Here is a 20,540-nt window from a genome sequence, read left to right as displayed (position 1 = left end):
CGGGGGGCAGAGGGGGGAAGCCTTTCCCAGCACTGACTCACATGGTTCTTGTCTTTCCCCACCACCCTGCCAGGGGACCTGGGCCCTTTGAGATGTGGCCGCTCGTAGGCAGCCTCCTTTCCCAGCCTTTTCCAGTCTGCTTGGCTGTCCCTCGTCCCTTTGGCCCCAGCCACGGGGACTGTGTGGGACAGCCCAGGCACGGGGCACAAATGCCAGGAGCAATGGGGAGAAGGGGGGTCTCACCCGGCCAGCAGAGCCACGGCAGAGTGGTGGGTATCAACGCAGAGCAGCGTGTCCCAGCCACGCTTGCCTTCCATTGACACCACCACCTGCTCACACTGGATAAGGCAGAGCAGGGACTGCAGGGTCTGCACTGCAAACCTGTGGGCAGAGAGCAAAGCCCAGGTCACACTGGCAGCACTGGCTCCTTTGCAGGCCATGTGGCAGGGACAGGAGGAGTGGCATGGAGCACCTGTTGGGGCTGGTGGCAAGGACATGCTCTTCCTGGCATTTCTTCCAGAAGGTATCCACCTCCTCTGGCATCTCTTCTGTGCTGAAGAACACTTGGAAGAGCAGATGCACAAACAGGTGGGGGAAATACAGTGTCACTACACGTGGGACACGGGGCTCCTGGAGGATCTTCCACATCACCACGGTTGCCTGCAAGGGACAAAGCCCCCCGAGACAGCGCTCAGTGCCCAGGTGTCTGTGTGGCAGGGCCTGAGCAGGGGAGGGAGAGACCCGGAGAGACCTTGGCAGGGGAGCACGGGGCCTGGTGGGCCTGAAGCTGCCCCTGGGCTAGGTTTCAACCCAGCGCCTGAGGCAGGGAGATGCAGTGGGGGAAGGAGGATGGAGAGCTGCTGGAGAGGCAGCCTTGGGGCCAGCAAAGGCCAGTTACAGAAACTCACAGCCAGGGCAAAGACACCCGTTTTGTCCCCATCGGAGGTGCACGTGCTGCACTCTGGCCAGCTCCCCAGCACATGCAGGAGTATCAGCTGCACTGGCTCTGCAGTCCTGGGCGAGCACATGATGGTCTTCCACATGGTGATGGCAGCTCTGCAGGGTTAGAGCTCTGTCTCAGGGTGGGTCTCAGACATGGCACCGTGGCCTGGGCATCCCTAGGGGCCCGGGCTGACCACCGGCGCTGCCTCTGCCCACTGGCCGTTGCCAGCAGCACACAGGCAGCCCAGCCCTGTGGGGACAGAGCCCTGAGGGGCAGCAAGGGAGCATGGCAGCAGGCTTGGGGGCTGACGTTCCAGGGCTGGGAAAAGCAGCAGCCAGAGGGCCCTGGAACTCTCTGTTGGTCACACACCTGGGCCAGGCGGTACAGAGTGATGGGCTGGGGAGGCCTGAGCCCTCTGGGCAGGTGGGCCCCATACCTGTCACAGGACGGGGCCACACGCAGGAGCGTCACCACTGCATCATCCGGGTGTTCTCTGGTGAGATTCAGCAGGGCCTTGTCCAGCCTGTGCTCGGCAGAATCATTGGCCACAAGCCACTGGTGGATGTACCTGACCAGGGCGGGCACCTGGAGAAGGCAGGGGAGACTTGGAAAGCTGCCAGAGGGAGTCATGTGCCCTGCTGCCCCAGAAAAGTACTTCCCTTGCCACCACACTGCCATGGCCTCAAGGCTTACAGTAAGCAGCAGGCGTGGCTTGGGAGGCCAAGCAATTGCTGGGAAGTCAGGCCACAGGCTGCTTACTTGCTTTGCACTGGAAGGACCCTCCTCCACAAGCATATTCAGCAGGGCAGCACTGGTGTTGGTTTTGAAGATGGGAGGGTATGCTCTGAGCACAGTGCCCATGACGCTGGTCTCTTCCTCCCGAATCCTCTTCATGAATTTGCCAACCATCTGTAGGAGAAGGGCAAGAAGCCAGGGATGTTGCATGGAGTGCTGCACACACGGTGATGGGCTGCACAGGGACAGCAGGCCCAGTCCAGATGGGGGTGGCTGCAGGTACCTGCGCTGTGCTGCGGAAGAGGCCACGGGTGCGTTCCTGCTCCTGTGTGCGCTGCAGGGCTGCACCTGGCAAAGAGCGAGCGCAGCCAGAGGTGAGGGGCTGCGGGAGAGGCCGGAGAACACAGCCCAGCCCTGCGCTCCCCAGGCAGGGACAGCCCCAGGATGGCCCAGGGGATGGAGCATGGCCACTGCGGGGTGTCTGCCCGGCCCCTTTTCTGTCCTGTCCGTGGGCATTTCCCCAGGGGATGGGATGGGATGGGATGGGGTGGGATGGGATGGGATGGGATGGGATGGGATGGGATGGGATGGGATGGGATGGGATGGGGCTAAGTTGGCTGCAGGCTCCAGCCCTGCAGCCCAGCTCTGCCACTCACCCTCCTGCGGTGGAATGAACGGCACCACCTCTTCAATCTCCTGCGCAGGGGTAGCTCCAGGGCCTTCTTCCTCCCCCTTCTCCACCCAGGCCAGCTTGGGCGCTCTCGGGGCTCTCTGCTCCATGGCTGTGCCTGGAGCGCGCCCCAGCAGCGAGCCCAGCCGGTGCCGCTCCTGCAGGGCCTCCTGCGCCTCACCTGCGGGCGGGACGCGGCGGTCAGCGCTCGGCCCGGGGCCAGCAACGGCCCCCGAGCGCCCCTCACCCGCCCCGGGCCGGCCATGGCCAGGCGTTCCATCTTCGGAACGCGGCACGGGAGGCTCGGGGCCGGCGGCCGCGCTGCCGAGCGGCGGAGCTCGGCCCGGGGAAGCCGCAGCGGAGGCGGCGGGAGCGGCCGCGCCGCCTGTGTCCTCCGCGGGCCCCGGGAGGAGCCGGGGCCGGGGCCGGGGCCGTGGTCGGGACTGGAGCCTGCCTCGCGGCCGGGGCCGGGCTCGGGCCAGGCGGAGCCGAAGGGCGGCGGTGCCGCCCCGGCCCCCGGCACCGATGCCCGCCCGGCAGCGCCACCGCCAGCACGGCCAGAGCCGGGCGGAGGCGAGACCGCGGCGGGAAGGCCGGGGCCGGGCACGGGGCAGCCCCGCCTGGGGCCGGGGGCGGGCCGGGGGCATGGCCCGGCCCGGCGGGGGAGAGGGAGGCGGGGAGAGGAGAGGGACGTCGGGCAAGGGACCCCGAGAGAAGGGTGCCCGACAGCAGGAAAGGGAGAGAGAGAGAAAGAAAGAGAATAAGAGAAAGAAAGAGAGAAAACGAATCTGTTTTTGCTGCTTCTTCCGCTGCTGCTGCCGCTGCTGCCGCCGCCGCTGCCGCTGCTTCAACTGAGGCACCGGGGCCGTTCGTCCCCGTGTCCGTTCCCCGCTCGCCCCACGAGCCCCACGTTCGAGCCCCGCGCGCCCCGGGGACAGCCCCTCCGTCTGCCCAAACACGGGAACTTTGCAGCCTTGAGCCCGGATGCAGAGCCCTGACTCCTGCACACTGGCACAGCGATCCCCTCCCTTGCTGCTGGGCATTGTCCTTGCTGAGGGTCAAAGGCTGTCAGGGCACCTTCCCTTGGGGTAGGATTCCTACCTGACCCCAGGACTGCATTACACCTCCAGTGTTGCTTTCCTGTAAAAGCAGGGGAAGGAAAACTGTGTGTGGCTCATGGTATTTTAAACCATCTAAAAATCACTAAGTCACAGATCTTAGAGGTGCAGTGCATCTGGAATTACTGGGGTGGAGAAGTAGTGCAACATGGAAAAGGGGAGCATAGAAATTAATAGAGGAAAACATCTTGGATTGTTTGTTTCATTTTCATTTCCCTGCTGGAAAGCTGTTTCAGTTTTCCAGGAATCTTCTCCTGTCTGCTCTTCCCAAGAATCTCTCATGGAGAGCAAGGTCGAGCTTCGGTCACAAGACTTTCCACCAGGAAATTATGCCACTGGTGAAATTTTCATTGTGACTGTTTGTGCTGGTTTAGGGCAAATTTTGGGAGGAAATCTCCAAAAGGGGTCCGTCTAGAAAGCAAGTTCAAGTGGCCTCTCCCCCTACTAGTTCAGGAAAGACTTCCCTTGAGAAAAGTGAAAAATCCCCAGTTTATTTCACAGATAAAGTAATCACAAGCATGAAAAATGAATAATATTAAATCAAACCTCTGACAATGCTGAAGAGATAGCAAATTCGGAAAGTCCTTTTTGTGGGTTGTAGTTGGCTCACTCGGTCTCTCCTGAGTCCCTCTGGTGCTGGAATGCAGCGTCCCAGAGCTCGGTGGGCCACAGGTGTGAGCTGCTGCCGGTGTTTGTCTGGGTTTTCAGTCCAGAGCAGGTTTAAACAATTCCAAGAGAAAGGAAAGTCACAGTCCAAAGGAACTTCTCTGCCTAAGCTAGCTAAAACCAATTGCTAGACCTGGGCTGTGAAGGCATCGGGAAATTTCCAAATCTGGGCACTGGCAGTCCCAGCAAACACCAGAGCTTGATGGTGCTGGAGCCAGAACGTGCAAATTTCAAAATTATGGCTTTCTGTGCCAGCAAATCACTGGACTTGGGCTGTGCTGGCACCAGGTATTTTCCAAATCTGGGTACTGGGGCAGCAAACACAAGATGTGGTCGGTGCCAGACCCAGTAGCAGAAAGTTGCCGGGTTTTGGCTTTCTGTGCCAGCAAATCACTGGACTTGGGCTGTGCTGGCACAGGGAAATATCCAGATCTGGGCATGGGCGGTGCCATCAAACACCAGGTCTGGGTGGTGACAGTCTTGGCACCAGGAAATTGCTGCCTTTTGTCTTCTTTTTCTAAAGAATTGCTGCACTTGGGCTGTGTTGGAATAAGAAATGTCCAGACTGGGGTACGGGCAGTGGCAGCAAACACCAGATCTTGGCATTGCCGGTGCTGGCAGCAGAAATTGTCAGATTTTGGCTTTCTTTACCAGAAAATTGCTGGACTTGGCTCTGCCAGAACAAGGGAATTTCCAGATCTGGGCACTGGTGGTGGCAGCAAACACCAGAGCTGGGCGGTGCCAGGCCCAGTAATGTTGGAAATGAATTTGTAGAGAATTTTTAAGGCTTGATAGAAGGTTTTATTAGTATGTATACAAATGTCACGATCCATCCTTACGAACGGGTTTTGTGGTAGTTTGTGGGTTGATCTCAGAGTGCAAAAAACACCGACACAGTACAGGGAGTTGCTGCTATAACCAAAACAAATGTACCTTTATTGAATAACCACAGCAAAATGCATTGAGGAGGAACTGGGGGAAAAGCAAAAAATAAGGAAAAAGAGGGAGGAAGAGAAAGGAAGGTATAGAGCTATCAACTGTTTCACTAGGCCAGGACTAGACCCAGAGCTAAGCAAACTCATTCAGCCAGGTGACATTCTGTAACATCAGAAGCTGGCAACCATGAGGACTTGGCTGCCAAAGGTGACAGTTTGCACTGGGCCCAGAAGTGTTTTTCCCTAAGGCAATGCAAATTGAAATGTGAAGTTTAAAAGCTTCAAATGACTATGAAAGGAAACTGCAGAATAATTTCTGGAAGGGCATCATTGTCAATGATCATGCAGCCCACCAAGAGCTGGAGCTGAATCCAGAATTGCTTCTTCCAGCTGTGCAGGAATTCATTCCACTGGAAAGCACTGGTCATTTGGAACAAATGATCCCCTAGCTCTGGGCTGAATGGCACCCAGGCTGCAGTGCAGATTTGAGGAACCCTTGTCACTCCCAGTGCACTCATCCTTCTGCAAACAAGGTGCAAACAACACAGCTGGAGTGCTGTCCCGGGTAAATATACATACAGGTGACGTTGCCAAAGCAGTGCATCATTTCCCAGTGAAATCCATGACCTCGTCTTACCTATGGAATTGTGATTGAAGACACCTGTTAGCCAGATCTGTGGGAGATTGCAAAGGAGCAAAGCTTTGGGATTTGGGCACACTTCTCTTGGTTTCTTTGCTCAGGCCTTTGGTGAGCACAGAACACACCTAGGTAGAAAACCTTTGACTAGACAGGATCTTTTGGGTCCATTGTCCCCCAAACAGGTCAACAGGTGACTCTGTTGTAATGCCAAGTAACAAAGAGCAGCACAAATGACACAAAGAAACCATGGCCAAAGAGGAAGAGGAGAGGCCCAATGAGGAAAGGATGTGGTGAGACACTGGCACACTGAATGAGCTGCACTCCCACAATCTCTAGGCTAGCAGGCCCTGGTCTCACATTCTCCTCCTGGTTTATTTAAATTTTATGGGTTTTTTTTATGGTCTCACATTCTCCTCTTGGTTTATTTAAATTTTATGTTTTTTAAATTTTATGTTTTTAATTTACTTTTTTTTCATCATCAAAATAATATATATCCAATTAAAAATATGTCACCGAATTTTAAAGATACAATCAAAACACAATAATTCAAAACTACATCTAAAGATCAGAACATATGTACAGCTGTAACTATCAAGCCTAATGCATCAATCCTATTCTTCAAACACTCTTCACACAGGCGGCAGCTTCTTCCTGAGCTTGGAGGACAGAGAGCTCTTCTGGACGGGAGGCGAGGACTTTGTGGGTGAGGGAACATGGGAAGTGTCTGGCGAAAACTTCTCGGTAGGACTGTAACCAGCCAGATCTGCAAAATGGAGACACAAAGTTTAACAGAGAGGCAAAGTTTAACAGAGGACACCATGCAAACATAAAGCATCTAAAGCTCCATATTTCATGGGACACATTTCCTGGAGATGTCCAAACAGCTGCACAGGGAAACATGCTCCTGCTGGCAGACACTGAGGCAGGCCAGGGCAAAACCCTGAGCCACTTGCCCAGAGCTGGCACAGGCACAGCCTGGCCTCTGGGCTGCCCTGGGACAGCAGGGAGCCCAGAGCCCTGTGCTCTCCAGGAACGGCTCAGCTGCACATGCACCCTCCTGCTCCTCTGCCTGCCCCACAGCTCAGCAGCCCTGCAGCTCCAGGGGCACTGGCAGAAGCACAGCTCATTGCAGGGGCACGTGCAGGGCACAGCTGTTCCCTGGCAATGTGCACAGCCTCTCTGGGCTGCCACAAGACCCTTCCTGCCGGCAGAGATTGGCCCAGCTCCCCCCTCACCTCTGTGTGAGGCTGAGCCATGACTGCCCTTCACCTTCTCCTCCATCTGGATTTGCTTCAGGCCCCCCATGCCATGACTAGGAAGGGCAATGGAGAGAGCAGGGGCAGATGCACACCCTTCCTTAGGATTCTATCATTTTTGGCACAGCTCAAAAGGCAAATCCAGAGGTGTCCAACTCAGCGCTTCCTCAGCCTTCTGGAGAACATCTCGCCTTCACCAGCCCAACATTTTGGAGAGGTTTTCCCGCACGTGTGGAGGCTTGCTGGCAGCACATTCCTTCAGCTGGGTGCCCATCACCTTGCAGAGGGCAGAGGCCAGCTTGGTGGCCACGGTGCGGACGTTGGCGCTCCGCACAGGCAGCGCCTTGTTCCCCAGGCAGGGCCAGAGCACGGGCAGGGCGTCGCGCTGGGCGACTTCAGGGCTCCTGGCATGAACCCCCTGCACAAGCACTGCCGGGACAGAGACACAGCTCCTTACCCACCAGCCTCACTGCAAACAGGGATCTACCTCTGCTTCTGCTTCTTGCCAGCCTCTCTGGCCAAGAGCAGCAAAACAGCACCCAGAGCCCCTTGGTCCAGAAACGGGCAAAGCAGCTGATCATCCTGGAAACAGAACCACCCACCCCTCAGCACTAATTGCTCCAACCAGAGCCTTGTCCCTGTGGCAGACTTCCTACCTTTACTAAATTATTTCACAATCTCTGCATGAACAATGAATGAAATGTCCAATTGCCTTTGATTTCCATTAAGAAGTTGTCTAAACCCGCACTGAAGATTTGGAAATGTACCATAGAGAGGAAATGGAGAGATTTCTAATAAAAGGGATGATTCCATTTTTGTAACTTTGATGTCAAGTGCCAGATGCCTAATCTGGCTCTTCCCTTTGCTCAGTGGCACACAGCAAAGGACAGGATTAGAACACACCTCAAAACTCCAGCCCACCAGAGATGGCTGCTGCCTGACACCTGGATGAGAAACATCAGTGACCAGCTGGGGTCTTTGGCAGAATGCTTTTGGGGCTTCCAGCAAAGAGCTGTTTCAAACCTCAGGGTGTCTGAGAGAATTACCCAGATCCCATTGCCTTGGCATTTGGGCATCTCCACATTTTAATGCCACTTCCCCTCCCAAAGTTAATGGCACTTTTTCTTATATGTCCACTGAAATAGGGGCATAGAGCAAGAAAAATGCTACACAGGGGACTGAAATGTAACCAAAACACGAGTGTTTTCTCATACTGTCTCTGAAATCTCTCTGCCCATTTTCTGAACTGAACTGTATCAAACACGGACAAATGTTTACTAGCAACAGGCTCCTTGCAACAGGCAGATTTGGCTAAGAGATGAAAACCTGAAATGCTCTGGAGACCATTCTTATTTTCTGATCGGACAAAATGTTATTTAGCAGCAATTTAGTATTCTGTGGCGGAAGAGACTTGATTTTCTCTATGCTGTTAATCCACCAGCAGACATCAACATTGAAAGAGCTCCTGCAAGTACCCAAAACCAATTCTGCTAAGCAGGAAAGGGTTATGGTACCCATTTTAAAATGGGAATTCATTTGAATTTAAATGCAATTAAAGACATCAGTGACTACTGAATGTGAGGAACAGCTGTCCGGTCCTGCTAAATCTCAGAGAGAACATCTGCTTTTTCTAAAGTAGTCCTAATTTATGGTTAATTCCTTTATTTGAAAAAGAGATCAAAAGAACTGCTAAACTAAATTCCCTATTGCTGGAGATCTATATTTTTCAAATGCTCTTTAAAGGGCCTTTGACATTCCCAATCGCTGAACATGCCCTTTTGAGGTTCCTAATGAAGACACAAAGTGTATTAAACCTTGCATTCAAAGGTGTTGGCATAATTAGCAGTGGATTCAGCCCCAGTTAAAGCAAAGCTATCAATCATCTTCTCTGCTATATATTGAGATTATCCTTTTTCCATTCCTTGGCTATTGCTGACACAGCAAGCTCCTCTGAGGAATCAATTATCAGCTGCATTTGTAGCATTTTGGACAGCGCTGACACAGGCAGACACTGTTTGCACACCCTGAAAGGCTCAGTCCAAGGCCACTGTGACAGCACAGGCAGGGAGCCTCAGCACTCTGCTTCTGTCCCTGTGCCCCAGAGGCTGCCTTGCACTAAACCTGTGCCTCTGATACCTCTGTTGAGTTCTGGCCTAAGCTGTGACCCCCAGGCTCTGCACGGTTCAGCCTCAGAACTTTCCAAGAGAAAAACAAGAATTCTGTGAGTACAAAACAAACTGATGCCCTGAAACAACATTGGCCACCATTTCCCCTCAAAGATCACAGATGTCCCTGAGCTCCCCAGAGAGGAGCCAGCTGGGGCATTTTTAGCCCTCTGTTTGCTGGACGTGGTTCTGAGATGCCCCAGTGAGAGCTCAGCCCCAGGCCGAGCGCCGCCCCCATCTCAGGTGCTGCCCAGCTCTGCAGCAGCCAGGGAAAACCTGCCAAACCCACCTGCCTTGGCTATGGGGCAGCAGGGACACACTCAGCACCTCCTGGTTTGGAGGAGCTGCTCTGCTGTCTGCTCACAGGCATTCCCTGTAAATGCTCCCTGGGAAGAGCTCTTGGCTCAGAAGGGGAGGCCGTACCTGTGATACGCTCGGTGACATCCAGCAGGGCTTGGCCACTCAGGTGATTCTATTGGTAGCTGAACTCTTTCAGCAGGGACACTTTATCTACAAGGGAAACATGTTTCTGCTCACTTTTCTCAGGTCATAGGAGAAAGGACAGGGCCAACCCCATTTTATAAAATCAAGCACATTTCTGCAGATGTTTGAATCCTATTCTTCTTTCCTTTCAGCATACTTGGCAGGGTTTTAAATTCCAAAAGAAAAGCTATCCTTTCACATTTGTAAATCCAAAGTTGTCTGCTGTAGCAGGAGCTGTGTTAAAACATTTCACATCAGGGACCTCAAGAGTTCAGTCACATGGAAGCAGTGGAAAGGTTTTGCATCCCAGAGCAAAAAGGAAGAGCCCCATACTTGGGACACAGAAAGGCACTGAGTCAGACAGTTCCTGAGATCACAGAGCAGCTGGGGAGGAGAAAGTGGAAACTCCTCTTGAAGACCTGCATCTTCAACACTCCTTTGTTCTGGCATGTTCCCTCAATACGGAATTTTCAGAGCAGACATAAATCTGTGTGGCAAAGGAATTTAGAGCAGCCCTTGCCTATGTAGTTAATTGCTGTGGCCATCTTGCCCCATGCAAAACAACAGGTGGAACAAGGCATCATTGACAGCTGGGTTTATACCTCTTTGTTCTAAAGAAATGAACTTGGTGAATCACAAGTTCCCCTTTGAACATAGAAGACAAAGAAGAAAAGTGGAAAATAGGCAGCTAATGCCTCTAATGTAGAGCCTCCCAGGTGGCTGCTCTGCAGAAGCTCTGATGGATCAGTGTCCCTTCATGCCAACAGCAAAGCTGTTCATTTGGGAAGTCAGACGGGGCCCAAGCAAACTCCAAACCCCCTTTGCCTCTGAACTGTAGCAGAGCTGCAGCCCAGGACTTGCTCTTCAGACAAGCAGCACAGAGCCAAGGGCTCCTGGGCCTGTTGGGAAATGCCGATCCCATTCCAGCCTGTTGGGGATGGTGCATAAGGACTGCACCTGCACAGCCTCTGGTGGGTGTCAGCTGCAGTGTTCCACAGACAAGAGCAGCTGCCAAGGCACTCAGCGCTCTCTTGTGCAGGAGAGACAGAGACGAAGCTGAGGAGAGTCCCTGCCAGGGCTCAGCCTTACCCAAATGAGCAATGGATTCTCCCAGTGCTTTCACAGCTGCCCCACGAACCCTGGGATCCTTTGAGTTCAGGTTCTTTGTTATTCCCTCCACCAAACCAATGATCACCGGGTTCAAGGCATCTTTCAGTGCTCCTGTGATTTCAGCCAGCACATCCAGTGCCCTCTGCTTCACTTTCTTGTGGCTGTCAGATATTCTCAAGACAAAATATTCAAAAATCTGTGAAGAGAACAAGCAACGTGAAGGCTGGATTCAAATGTCCTTGTTTGAAGAGTGGATGTAGAAGTCAGCAATGTCAAAGATGAAAGTGATTCTTTCTGTCAGGTCAGCACTCGCTTGCACAATTTCACTGTTTCCTGGGGGCAACTCACTGGAATGGTGGCACAACCTCATGCTGGTTGAACGATTTTCTTCTGTTTTTAAGAGGTTTGGCTGGGGACAGAATAGTTCCTATGGTATTTCTCTCCATCTATAAATCATTAAATTAATTCCATTTATTAATGCTAAAGAGTACATTGGCTTTGAATGGAAGCAGATGTTTACAATGCCGGTTTTCTATACAGTTGCCTCAAGTACTGAGGGCAATTATGATTTTGCCAAAACTATGGCTGGAGGAGATCTAAGTTTTCTTTTGTTTGTCTCAGAGCCAGTGTCTGTGGAAGTGCAGGGCTCTGATCAACTCTTCCAGGATCCAGACAATTTCTCTAAGTAACAGGTAGACTTCTGAAATGTCATGTGCTGTACAGCTCTCATTAGAGCAGGTTCAGTCCCTTGACAGCCTCATTATCAGGCCCCTTTTGCTGGAAAAAGGGAAAAAGCAGCTACTGGGAGGAGAAGGCAGAGATGAGTCCTTAGCTGTTCTCCTCCTTTTCCAAAGAGAAAAACAGACCCCCAAGAAGGGAGAGCACTGTCTTTACCAAGAGGAATAGGAACAAGGATGGAAATGAGTAGCCAGAGCTGTGCCTGTGTAAGACAAGATGGAGTATATAGAAGTGTTCTTAAAAAAAGCAACTGGGTTTAAACCAACCCAGCCTGATACTTCTCTTCCCTATGCAAACCCATTTTTGGTCTAGAGAACAATTGCCATGCTTTCAGGGGCTGGATTCCCTTCACCCAGCTGGGAGTAGGAGAGAGCAGCAGTTACACAAGCAGAAAATTCTGCCATCATCTGATGAACAGCATCAGTAGGCACCTGCCAGACAAATACAGCTGGACTGAAATAACTTGTCCTGAAGCCTGGACCTGAATTACATTTGTCTGGGTAAGAGGGACCAGAGTGTCCCAAACAGCCAGGACAGAGTGCCAAGACACACTGAATTAACTTTGCTGCTACAGGCTTAGGAAAGGAGCTAACGGAAAGGAGCAGTGAAGATACCCTACATACTTGGGCAGTGTTAGTGGAGATGAGCTGGGGGCTGTTTTGCACAGGTCTAGGAGGAGTTCCACTCCTTCCATCCTTGTCTGAAACCCCTTGGCTTCCAGGAGATGGTAAAGCTTCTGGAGCAGCTCTGTTTCTTCCACAGCTGGAGGTGACGTGACCTGGGCTTTTGCACAGTGTAGGAGGTGTCCGTCAGAGGGAGATTTCACCCTGGAAAATAAAACCAAATGAGGACCTGTTGGTTATAATTATCGTAGCATGGCATCCCCGTCGAGGAAGTAATTAGCATTGACTCCATGATTCCAGAAGGCTGATCAATTGCTATGCTATGCTATGATAGAGACAGACCAGACTGGTCAATTGAATCCAAAACACCATCACCAGTGGCCAATTAAGAAATTACCCTTTGGTAAACAAATCTCCATATCACATTCCACATGTTCACAACAACGGGTGCAGCAAGTGAAGATAAGAATTGTTTCTCACTCTTTTCTCTGATCTTCTAATATCCTTCCCCAGGACAATGCCTGGCAAAGTTGTGCCTGCTGCTCTCTATGGAGACAGCTGCAGCCACAGACAATACCTTCAGTTAATTGTGAGCAAAACATCTTGAGCAGCTTTCCTAATCATGTGATTTCAAGCTGGAAAATCATGAGGCTCTGAAGAACAACCTGGACCTCAAGATAATCATTACGGCAGACAATCTGCAAGTGACATTCGCACCAGTGCTCACTCAGGAAAACCAAGGATGAGATGCATCTGATCTATCTTCAGATGGCTGCCAGGGCACACAGGTCACATTGCTTTGTGGAGAAAGAGAGACACTACTGCCAAGTTTAAATGCCTCCTCATATGGGACGTGTGTGTCTTAGAATAAGGGAACTCATCACTCTGGAGAAGTGTCTCTATAACCAGGCATAACAATCTGGAAAAGTAGCTCAGATGCATCTGAACAGATAAACAGGGCCAAATTTGAAGGATTCAGAAAATCAGTAAGAGAGATAAAAACAAAAGCCAGACATCCCAGAACTACGCTCACATTTCATTTGCTTCCCTGGAGACCAGATGCACAGCTTCACAACCCCACTGGGAACAATTCTCCTGATCAACCTGTCTCTTCCATGAGCACAGGAAGATGGTAGCTATGCTACTGAGGCATGTGGTCACTTTCCTGCCACTGCTGAGCAGGACAGAGCTAAATAAACCCCCTCTGCTATCAGAGGAGAACAGGTACAAGTAGCTCTGCAGCTGCCATGAAGAGACAGCAAGGAGCAAATTCCTGTCTTAAATGCTGATTGCAGCACAGGGGGCAATAAACAAAACATGTTGTCCATCAAGCAAATTACATGAAGGACAAGAATATCAAGGCATAAAGTCCACATTCAGACACCCGTTGACTGAAGTTGTTCAGGAATTGCCTTGCTACTTACTACTCAAACTTGGTACTGTTTAAAGGAAAGAACCATGATTCAGCCAGGCCAAACCTCACAGATGAGAACTGCATCTTTGTGGAACGGCATCTTGCTTCCAGACTGAGATTTCTCATCAAAACACCCATCTGAAAATGACTCCACTCAGATGAAAAAAAAGCCCTGTTTTATAGGGGCCTGAGTAAATATATGTATGGCAGTAAAGGATCTCTGTACTGTATAAGTGACCCTGCCCTGATTCTAGTTATTGTAAATGGGCTGCAGCTGTGATGTCCTTAATTGGGCAGCAGCTTTGGCCCATGGAGGTAGCTGGGATAAAAGGGGGTGAGGCATTCAGGGAGGGCTGCAAAGGAGCCCTGGCTGGGAAGCAACAACAGCACTGCTGTGAAGAGCTGCTGTGAGAAAACCACCCAGAAGGTATGAGACTCTGGAAATATGATATACAACAATATGATTACAACACTGTTTGAATTTACTTGTCCCAAGTAAGGCAGCAGAAACTTGGCCCTCTCCCAGCCTCCACAACACTGCCCTTGCCACTGCACTGGATCGTCTGAGCTGCAGCCAATGGGTGTCTTTTTGTCTCTCCATTTCTGTGGACACCCCTCCAGAGAAGTTGTGTTCAGCACAATGCAGAAGTAGACATTTTTTATCCTAGAGCATTTGTAGGGAAAGGAAACAATCTGTGGCATCGGTCATCTCTGCCAGAAAGTTTTTCCTGAGGAAGAGACATGTAAAGCCTGTCATGTGCTTTGTCACATCTAAGAAAAGTGCTCAGTACCGTTTGCTAGCAGACAATGTGGCCTGGGGCTCCTTTGAGCCATCGTTCCTCTCCTTCACCAGCTCCTTGACAGATGGGCCTTCAGCCTTCTGGTTTTCCATCCCCTACAATGACATAGAGAAACCTCCTCAATCTTTAGAATATAAAACAGGAAATTCCCTGTTGAAAACACAAGTTAGAACCAGGATCACTGCTACCAAGGCTTAGGGAAACATTTCCTAACTTACAGATGGAAACAGACCAGAGATTCAGTGATGCCAGCTCTTTGTTTTCAATAGCCCAAGGCAGGTTATGGGTGCTACCAGACTGAGCAGCAGTCTAAAATCCCAAATTCCTTAGTCTTGACCATAAATGGGAGTAATGCAAACTGGTAGGCAACAAGTGTTTGTAAAGCAATCAACAGAATAAATTGGACTCTTTTGGGGGGGTTGGCCCATTGTGTTGGAAGTCAATTTGGTTCAACACTCACTCTCCTTGCTCCTGCACAAAGGCAGGCTCCCTTCTGTAATGTCGATACCAAAATATAAAATCCTCCCCCAAACAAACAAAGGATTTTTCACTCGATGCTGCTGAATTCACCAAGCTTCTTCCAGCTCCACAGGGCTGGACAGCAGGGCAGTATTCCCAAAAGACAGACAGTCATTGTAGTAACTAGGATTGACTTGGATATCTTTTGTAAATTTGGGAATTTGTAAATTTGTAAATTTGGGATAGAAAAGGGGGGACAGGAAGGGAATGACAGGAAAAAGAGCCCTCCCCTGGGGCAGGGTAAGTGTGACAATATTTCGTGTGTGTGTGCCCTTCCCAGGGTGGGGGTTTTACAGCTGAGCCAGTTTGGGTAAGGGGGGTGGTGTTCACCCCCTGAGCAGGGATTACCCCACTGTTTCAGGTTGCCATGCAAGATGTAACCAAATGCATGTTTTCAATCCCCATCTTCATCAGCTCTTATAAACAGGTGGGGCAGTGTTCTTTATCTCTTCCATGACTGAGCCCTGATAACACCCTCCAGGGGAGATATCTCCTGTGAATGGGCCATTGAGTCTCACTGCAGGACTGATAAAATTCCATGCTCTCATTGTGGGATGCTCCGCCCAGGGGGAGGATCCAAGCATTCCTACCTGGATATAAGCTAACACTTTGCTACACCAGGAGCACCTTGCCTACTGGATTGCCAGAGGACAAGAGCTCCATAACCACCACTGGACCTCCAGAGGAAGACCAGACCCTTCTACAGGATCACTGCTTTGACAGAATCACCTTCATCTCTCCAACAGGACTGCACCACCATTTACTGGGACTGCTGCCACCACCCTGAATAACAGGGTGTCAGGTTATATGCTGACTCTGTCAGTTTAAGGCAGTGTTTATGTAGCATTGCCTGGATCTTCATTTTCTTTTAAATTGTAATTCTGGTTTAGACCCTCCCCAGGTTTGCCTTCAAACCAGTACAAAAGACAATGTGCGCACCCTTTGTTTTCTTCCCAGAACAGGATTTCCCATTCCCAAACCTTGATTGGATGGAGAAGGAGGCTGTGAGGAAGAGGAAGGAGCCTTGGGACACCCAGATAGGTGAGGAGGAAGTCAGTTCCTATTTCCCCCTCTCTCCTGCTCTGTCTCCCAGACCAGAACAGCCCCTGGCTGCAGGACAACCCTGCTGCCAACACCATCCTGCCGGGGATGCACTGCGGAATCTCCTTCCCCTTCCCTCTGGCATGGAGGCAAATCCCATCCTGTCCTTGTCCTTCCTTCCCCAGGGAAGGAACTGAGGATGGAGACCAGGGAGGAAAAATCTGCATGGCAGAACCTCGTGAAAGAGGCCGTTTTGAGTGATTCTAACGCACAGGAATCCAACAGGGAAGAAAAACCTCGGACATCCCCCATGAGGAGGGGCTCCAAACCCAGCCCAGGGTGCTCTGAAGAAGAAAGAGCCACCCTGAGCCAGGAAGGTGGGCAGAGCTTCAGCCAGAGTTCAGAGCTGGTGGTCCATGAGCAGCTTCATGATGGGGAGAAGCCCCACAAGTGCTTGCAGTGTGGGAAGAGCTTTAGGCGGAGCTCCCACCCGATCAGCCACCAGATGATCCACACCAGGGAATGGCCCTACAAGTGTGGGGAGTGTGGGAAGGGCTTCAGCTACAGATCTAACCTTGTGACCCACCAACACATCCACACTGGGGAGAAGCCCTACGAGTGTCCCCAGTGTCAGAAGAGGTTTCACACCAGCTCCAGTCTCCTCCAGCACCAGCGGATTCACACAGATGAGGAGAGGACCTTCCTCTGCCCTGAGTGCGGGAAGGGCTTCAAGCACAACTTCACCCTCATCATCCACTGGTGTATCCACACTGGGGAGAGGCCCTACGAGTGTCCCCAGTGTGGGAAGAGCTTCACCACCCGTTCTCACTAGACCAGACACCAGTGGAGCCACCAGTAAGGGATCCCTACCAATGCCACAAATGCAGGAACAGCTTCATCCACCACTCCAGCTTCATCCCCCATGGGAGAACCCACATTGGGAAGAACGCTGGTGATCCATGTTCCCCATGATCCATGCTGGGAAGACACTTGTCCCTTTTCCTGCCCCTACCAGTGTCATGATGTGGCATTGAAAAACATGAGGGTCTTGCCACGGCTGTGTCATTACATCCACTCCAACCTCAGAGAATTTCCAGACGCAGAAAAGGGACACACACACTCTCTCTCTCTCCCTGAGAAGAAGGGTGTCCTTTCCAGACAGGGGAAATTGTGGCCAGTAATACCCAGTGAGTTGTGTTTTAGTTTTCCCAGTAAACTATTTCATTTATCCCTTCTGTTATCAATATTGTTTCAGTTCTGTTTGTCCCTTATCTTGTTCCTGTTCCTAATAAATTGTTTTTATCCCAGACTGGACCTTTGCCTTTGTGCTTTCCATGGGAGGCGGGAGGGCAGTGAGGGCAGCGCGGTTTTAGCGGGGGCAGGAAATTGGGGAATCCCATTCCTGCACCCCGGCCCATGGAAACCGAGCATCCCAGCTGGTCCCAGCCCTGGTGGCCATGGCAACAGCCTTGGGAGCAGGTCCCTGGCTGGGGCTCTGGGAACCTCTTCCCTCTGGTGCCCAGGGACAGGAGTGGAGGGAACGGCTGCAGCTGAGACAGGGCAGGCTCCGGTTGGATGTCAGGAAAAGGTTTTTGCCCATAGGCTGCTGGGGCCCTGCCCAGACTCCCCAGGGAAGGGTCCCAGCTCCAGGGCTCTCTGAGCTGCAGCAGCGTTTGGACAGCGCTGCCAGGCCCAGGCTGGCATTGTTGGGGTGTCCTGTGCAGGGCCAGCAGTTGGACTGGAGGATCCTGATGGGTGGCTCCCAGCTCAGCCAATTCTGTGGTTCTGGGATCCCATGAGCCTGGGGATGGGGCTGCCAATGGTTGCCATGGCAACGGGCTCTGGCTGCAGGCCTGAGCTGGTGTCCATGGCAACCAGCCCTGGCATGGGGTCTCCATGGAGCTGCCAAGGGACTGACCATAGCAACAGGGAGCTGGTGATTGTTTCCATGGAAACTGACCATAGCAACAGGGGGCTTGTGATGGTTGCCATGGAAACTGACCATAGCAACAGGGAGCTGGTCATGGTTGCCACGGAAACTGCCCATTGCAACAGGGGGCTGTTGATGGTTGCCTGCTTAGGATCAGATTTGTCACCGGCCCTCAGAGGGGTTCCTTGGGGACTTTCCAAGAGTCTCCAGCCTGTTCCAGGGCTGGGATGTCACAGGCACAGACAGGGCCTCCATGGAGACCTCCCAGAGCTTTCTGGGGATGGTAAAGGGCCCTGTGGTCAGAAGAAGTCTCAGCCATTCCATGGTGACATCCCAGGGCACCTTGGGCTGCAAAGGCACCGATCTGTCACAGGCACTCACTGGGGCTCCACAGTGACATCCCAGGAGTCCCTAGGCTGCCAAAGACCCAGGATGTCCCAGACACTCACAGGGTTCCTGTCATGGGCAGATATATTTATATAAATATGTATTCTCTATTATGGTAATGATTTGATAAAATTGCCTTAATCAGAAATATTTATGCCAGGATGTAAGAGACGTAAAATATATTATACAGAGCACTAGGAAATTATTTCAAAGCAACTGTATTAAGCAAAACCTGTAATTAAGCAGAGATTGATGTCACTCCCCTTGACCAATGACCATGGGCAATTCCCTTTGGCTCAGCCTGGAGCAGTGACCTTGAGGGTGTCCCCACCGCTGGGAGGAATATCCACACCCCTCAAGAAGGGAAATGTCAGGAGATGCTGCCATTAAAATTTGGGATGGGGCTTTTCTCGTCTGAGGTGCTGCCCTGTCAGTCAGATGTGCCCAGGCTGGGCCAGCTCAGCAGCGCTGCAGAAGCTCTCAGTGGTGTCACTTGGTTGTTCCTTTCTCTGGGGATTTTTCCAGCTCTGCCACAGTTTCAGCTCCCTCTGAGGATGTTGAACTTTGAGATGGAGGAGTCAGGCTGGTTTCAGCATTATTCACCCCCAAAGCAGTGTGACATCCCTCCTTCATTTCCCACTCGGGGCTTCGCAAACAGGACCTGTCTGGAGTTTTTGGAGCCCATTGCAGGCAGAGCCTCCTGCTCCAGCAGGAACTGCCTTTCCTGTGCCATCAGCAGGACAGGTCCCGCTGCAGGAAAAGCCCCAGGCCAGCCCCAGCACAGGGAAGGGCTCGGGCACAAGGCAGGCTGCCGTGCTAGGAGCTGTGCCAGGGAGAGCCTGAGGCACCAAAGGCACCTTGGCAGCAGCAGCTGCTTGCAGCCCATGGCCAGAAGCCTCCCTTGGCAGCCCGGCCTGGTGGCCACCACTGCAGAGCTGCTGCCTCAGGGCTCATTCCTGGCTGGGCTCTGAAAAGCCACTTCTGCCCCAGGAGCCTGACTGGGAAGCCACTGGCCCCAGCACCTTGGGGATAAGATATTAATGACAAAACTCTTCATGGCAGCAGAGCCAAGGCAGGGGCAGAGGAAAGGGCAGAGCCAGGCCCAGGGGACAGGGCTGCCATGGTGATGGCTGTGAGGTCACTGCCCCTGCAGCAGCCTGGCTGCCCTCAGCAGACATTCTGGCCAGAAGCCTTGTGAGGGCACCCAGCACATCAGAGAACCCACAATGCAGGAATTCTGTCACTGGGGATGAGAGGGTTTCAATGGGCAAGGTTGCACAAAGCTCCTGCTCTTGGACAATTCCTGGGATGGGGAATCCACTTCTCTGGAAAAACAGCTGCAGTTTCCTGCCACTTTCTTAATTGTAAAATATTTCCTCCTTCTAACAAATGTTAATTTGTCCCCATTCAGTTTAAAGATACTGACCCGTTTTGCTGTCACTGTAGGATTTAGGAGAAAATAACTTCGAATGCTATTTTTCCCTTTTCATAGACCTTGGAGAGGACTCAAAAATCTCCCAGAATGGGGTTTGGAGGCCTCATCACAAAACCAGCAGGGAGAGTCTGCGGCCTCTGTTGTCAGTGGTGTAGAGACTGAGGACTGAAAGGGAATAGCCTGGGAGGGATGGATGGGTGGTTTCAGAGAGGCTGGAGCTTTTCTTCATAGTAGGAATAAGCCTGAAGAAGACCTAATAGCACCAAGTGCAGCTTGGGAGGTCCAGACTGAACACCAGCAGAAAGGAATTTCCCTGTCAGAGCAGGGCTGAGCTGCAGCACGTCCCCAGCAGGAGCCTGGAGCAGCCCAAGGCTCTGTGTGGGCAGGCAGAGGCAGAGGCAGGAGGCAGAGCTGTCAGCAAAGAAAGGGCCCAGCCACGTGGGGCAGCCGGGGATACCGACAGCCTGCAGGGACAGAGGCGCAGGTTTGCTCAGCAGCAGAAACACCTTTCCCTCGCTTGTCCCCACCTGTCATCACTGCCACCAGTGTTCTGCTCTACCTGGAACCTGGGGACACTTTCTCAGTCCTGTCCCTCTGATGGATCTATTTAAAGTATGAGAAACTTCAGTGTTTCACCCTCTTTTTGAGTCCCTGAGAAGGTTTTTTGAGCACACTTTGAGGGACTGAGTCTGATGCAAAGAGCAGCAAAGCCCCAGAGGCTCATTAAAGTCCCTGTGCTGTGTCTGTGCTGCTGAGCTGGGCCGGGCTCCTGGCCCAGAGGCAGCTCCTGGCAAGGGCAGCGCTGCAGAGACACAGCTCTGGCCAGGAGCAGCTCCTGTGCACAGCCCAGCAGGGCTGGGGCACTGCCAGGGCCCCTCAGGGACACCAGCAGGGCACAGACAGGGCTCACAGGGGCTCAGAACTGGCAGGGG

General features: G+C 52.1%; 1 protein-coding gene across 1 annotated transcript in view; it reads left to right on the top strand.

Annotated features, from left to right (window-relative positions):
- The window catches only part of LOC131570330 (zinc finger protein 271-like), a 294,337-nt gene extending 277,649 nt beyond the window's left edge, over positions 1-16,688 (top strand). Inside the window, exon 3 of the mRNA XM_058822682.1 lies at positions 16,234-16,688. Coding sequence (XP_058678665.1) covers positions 16,234-16,688 — 455 coding nt within the window. The remainder of the gene's footprint in view (positions 1-16,233) is intronic.
- The last annotated feature ends 3,852 nt before the right edge of the window (positions 16,689-20,540 follow it).

Source organism: Ammospiza caudacuta, chromosome 34 (assembly GCF_027887145.1).
Source record: "Ammospiza caudacuta isolate bAmmCau1 chromosome 34, bAmmCau1.pri, whole genome shotgun sequence".
NCBI lineage: Eukaryota > Metazoa > Chordata > Aves > Passeriformes > Passerellidae > Ammospiza > Ammospiza caudacuta.
This window is presented reverse-complemented; position numbering and strand designations above follow the sequence as displayed.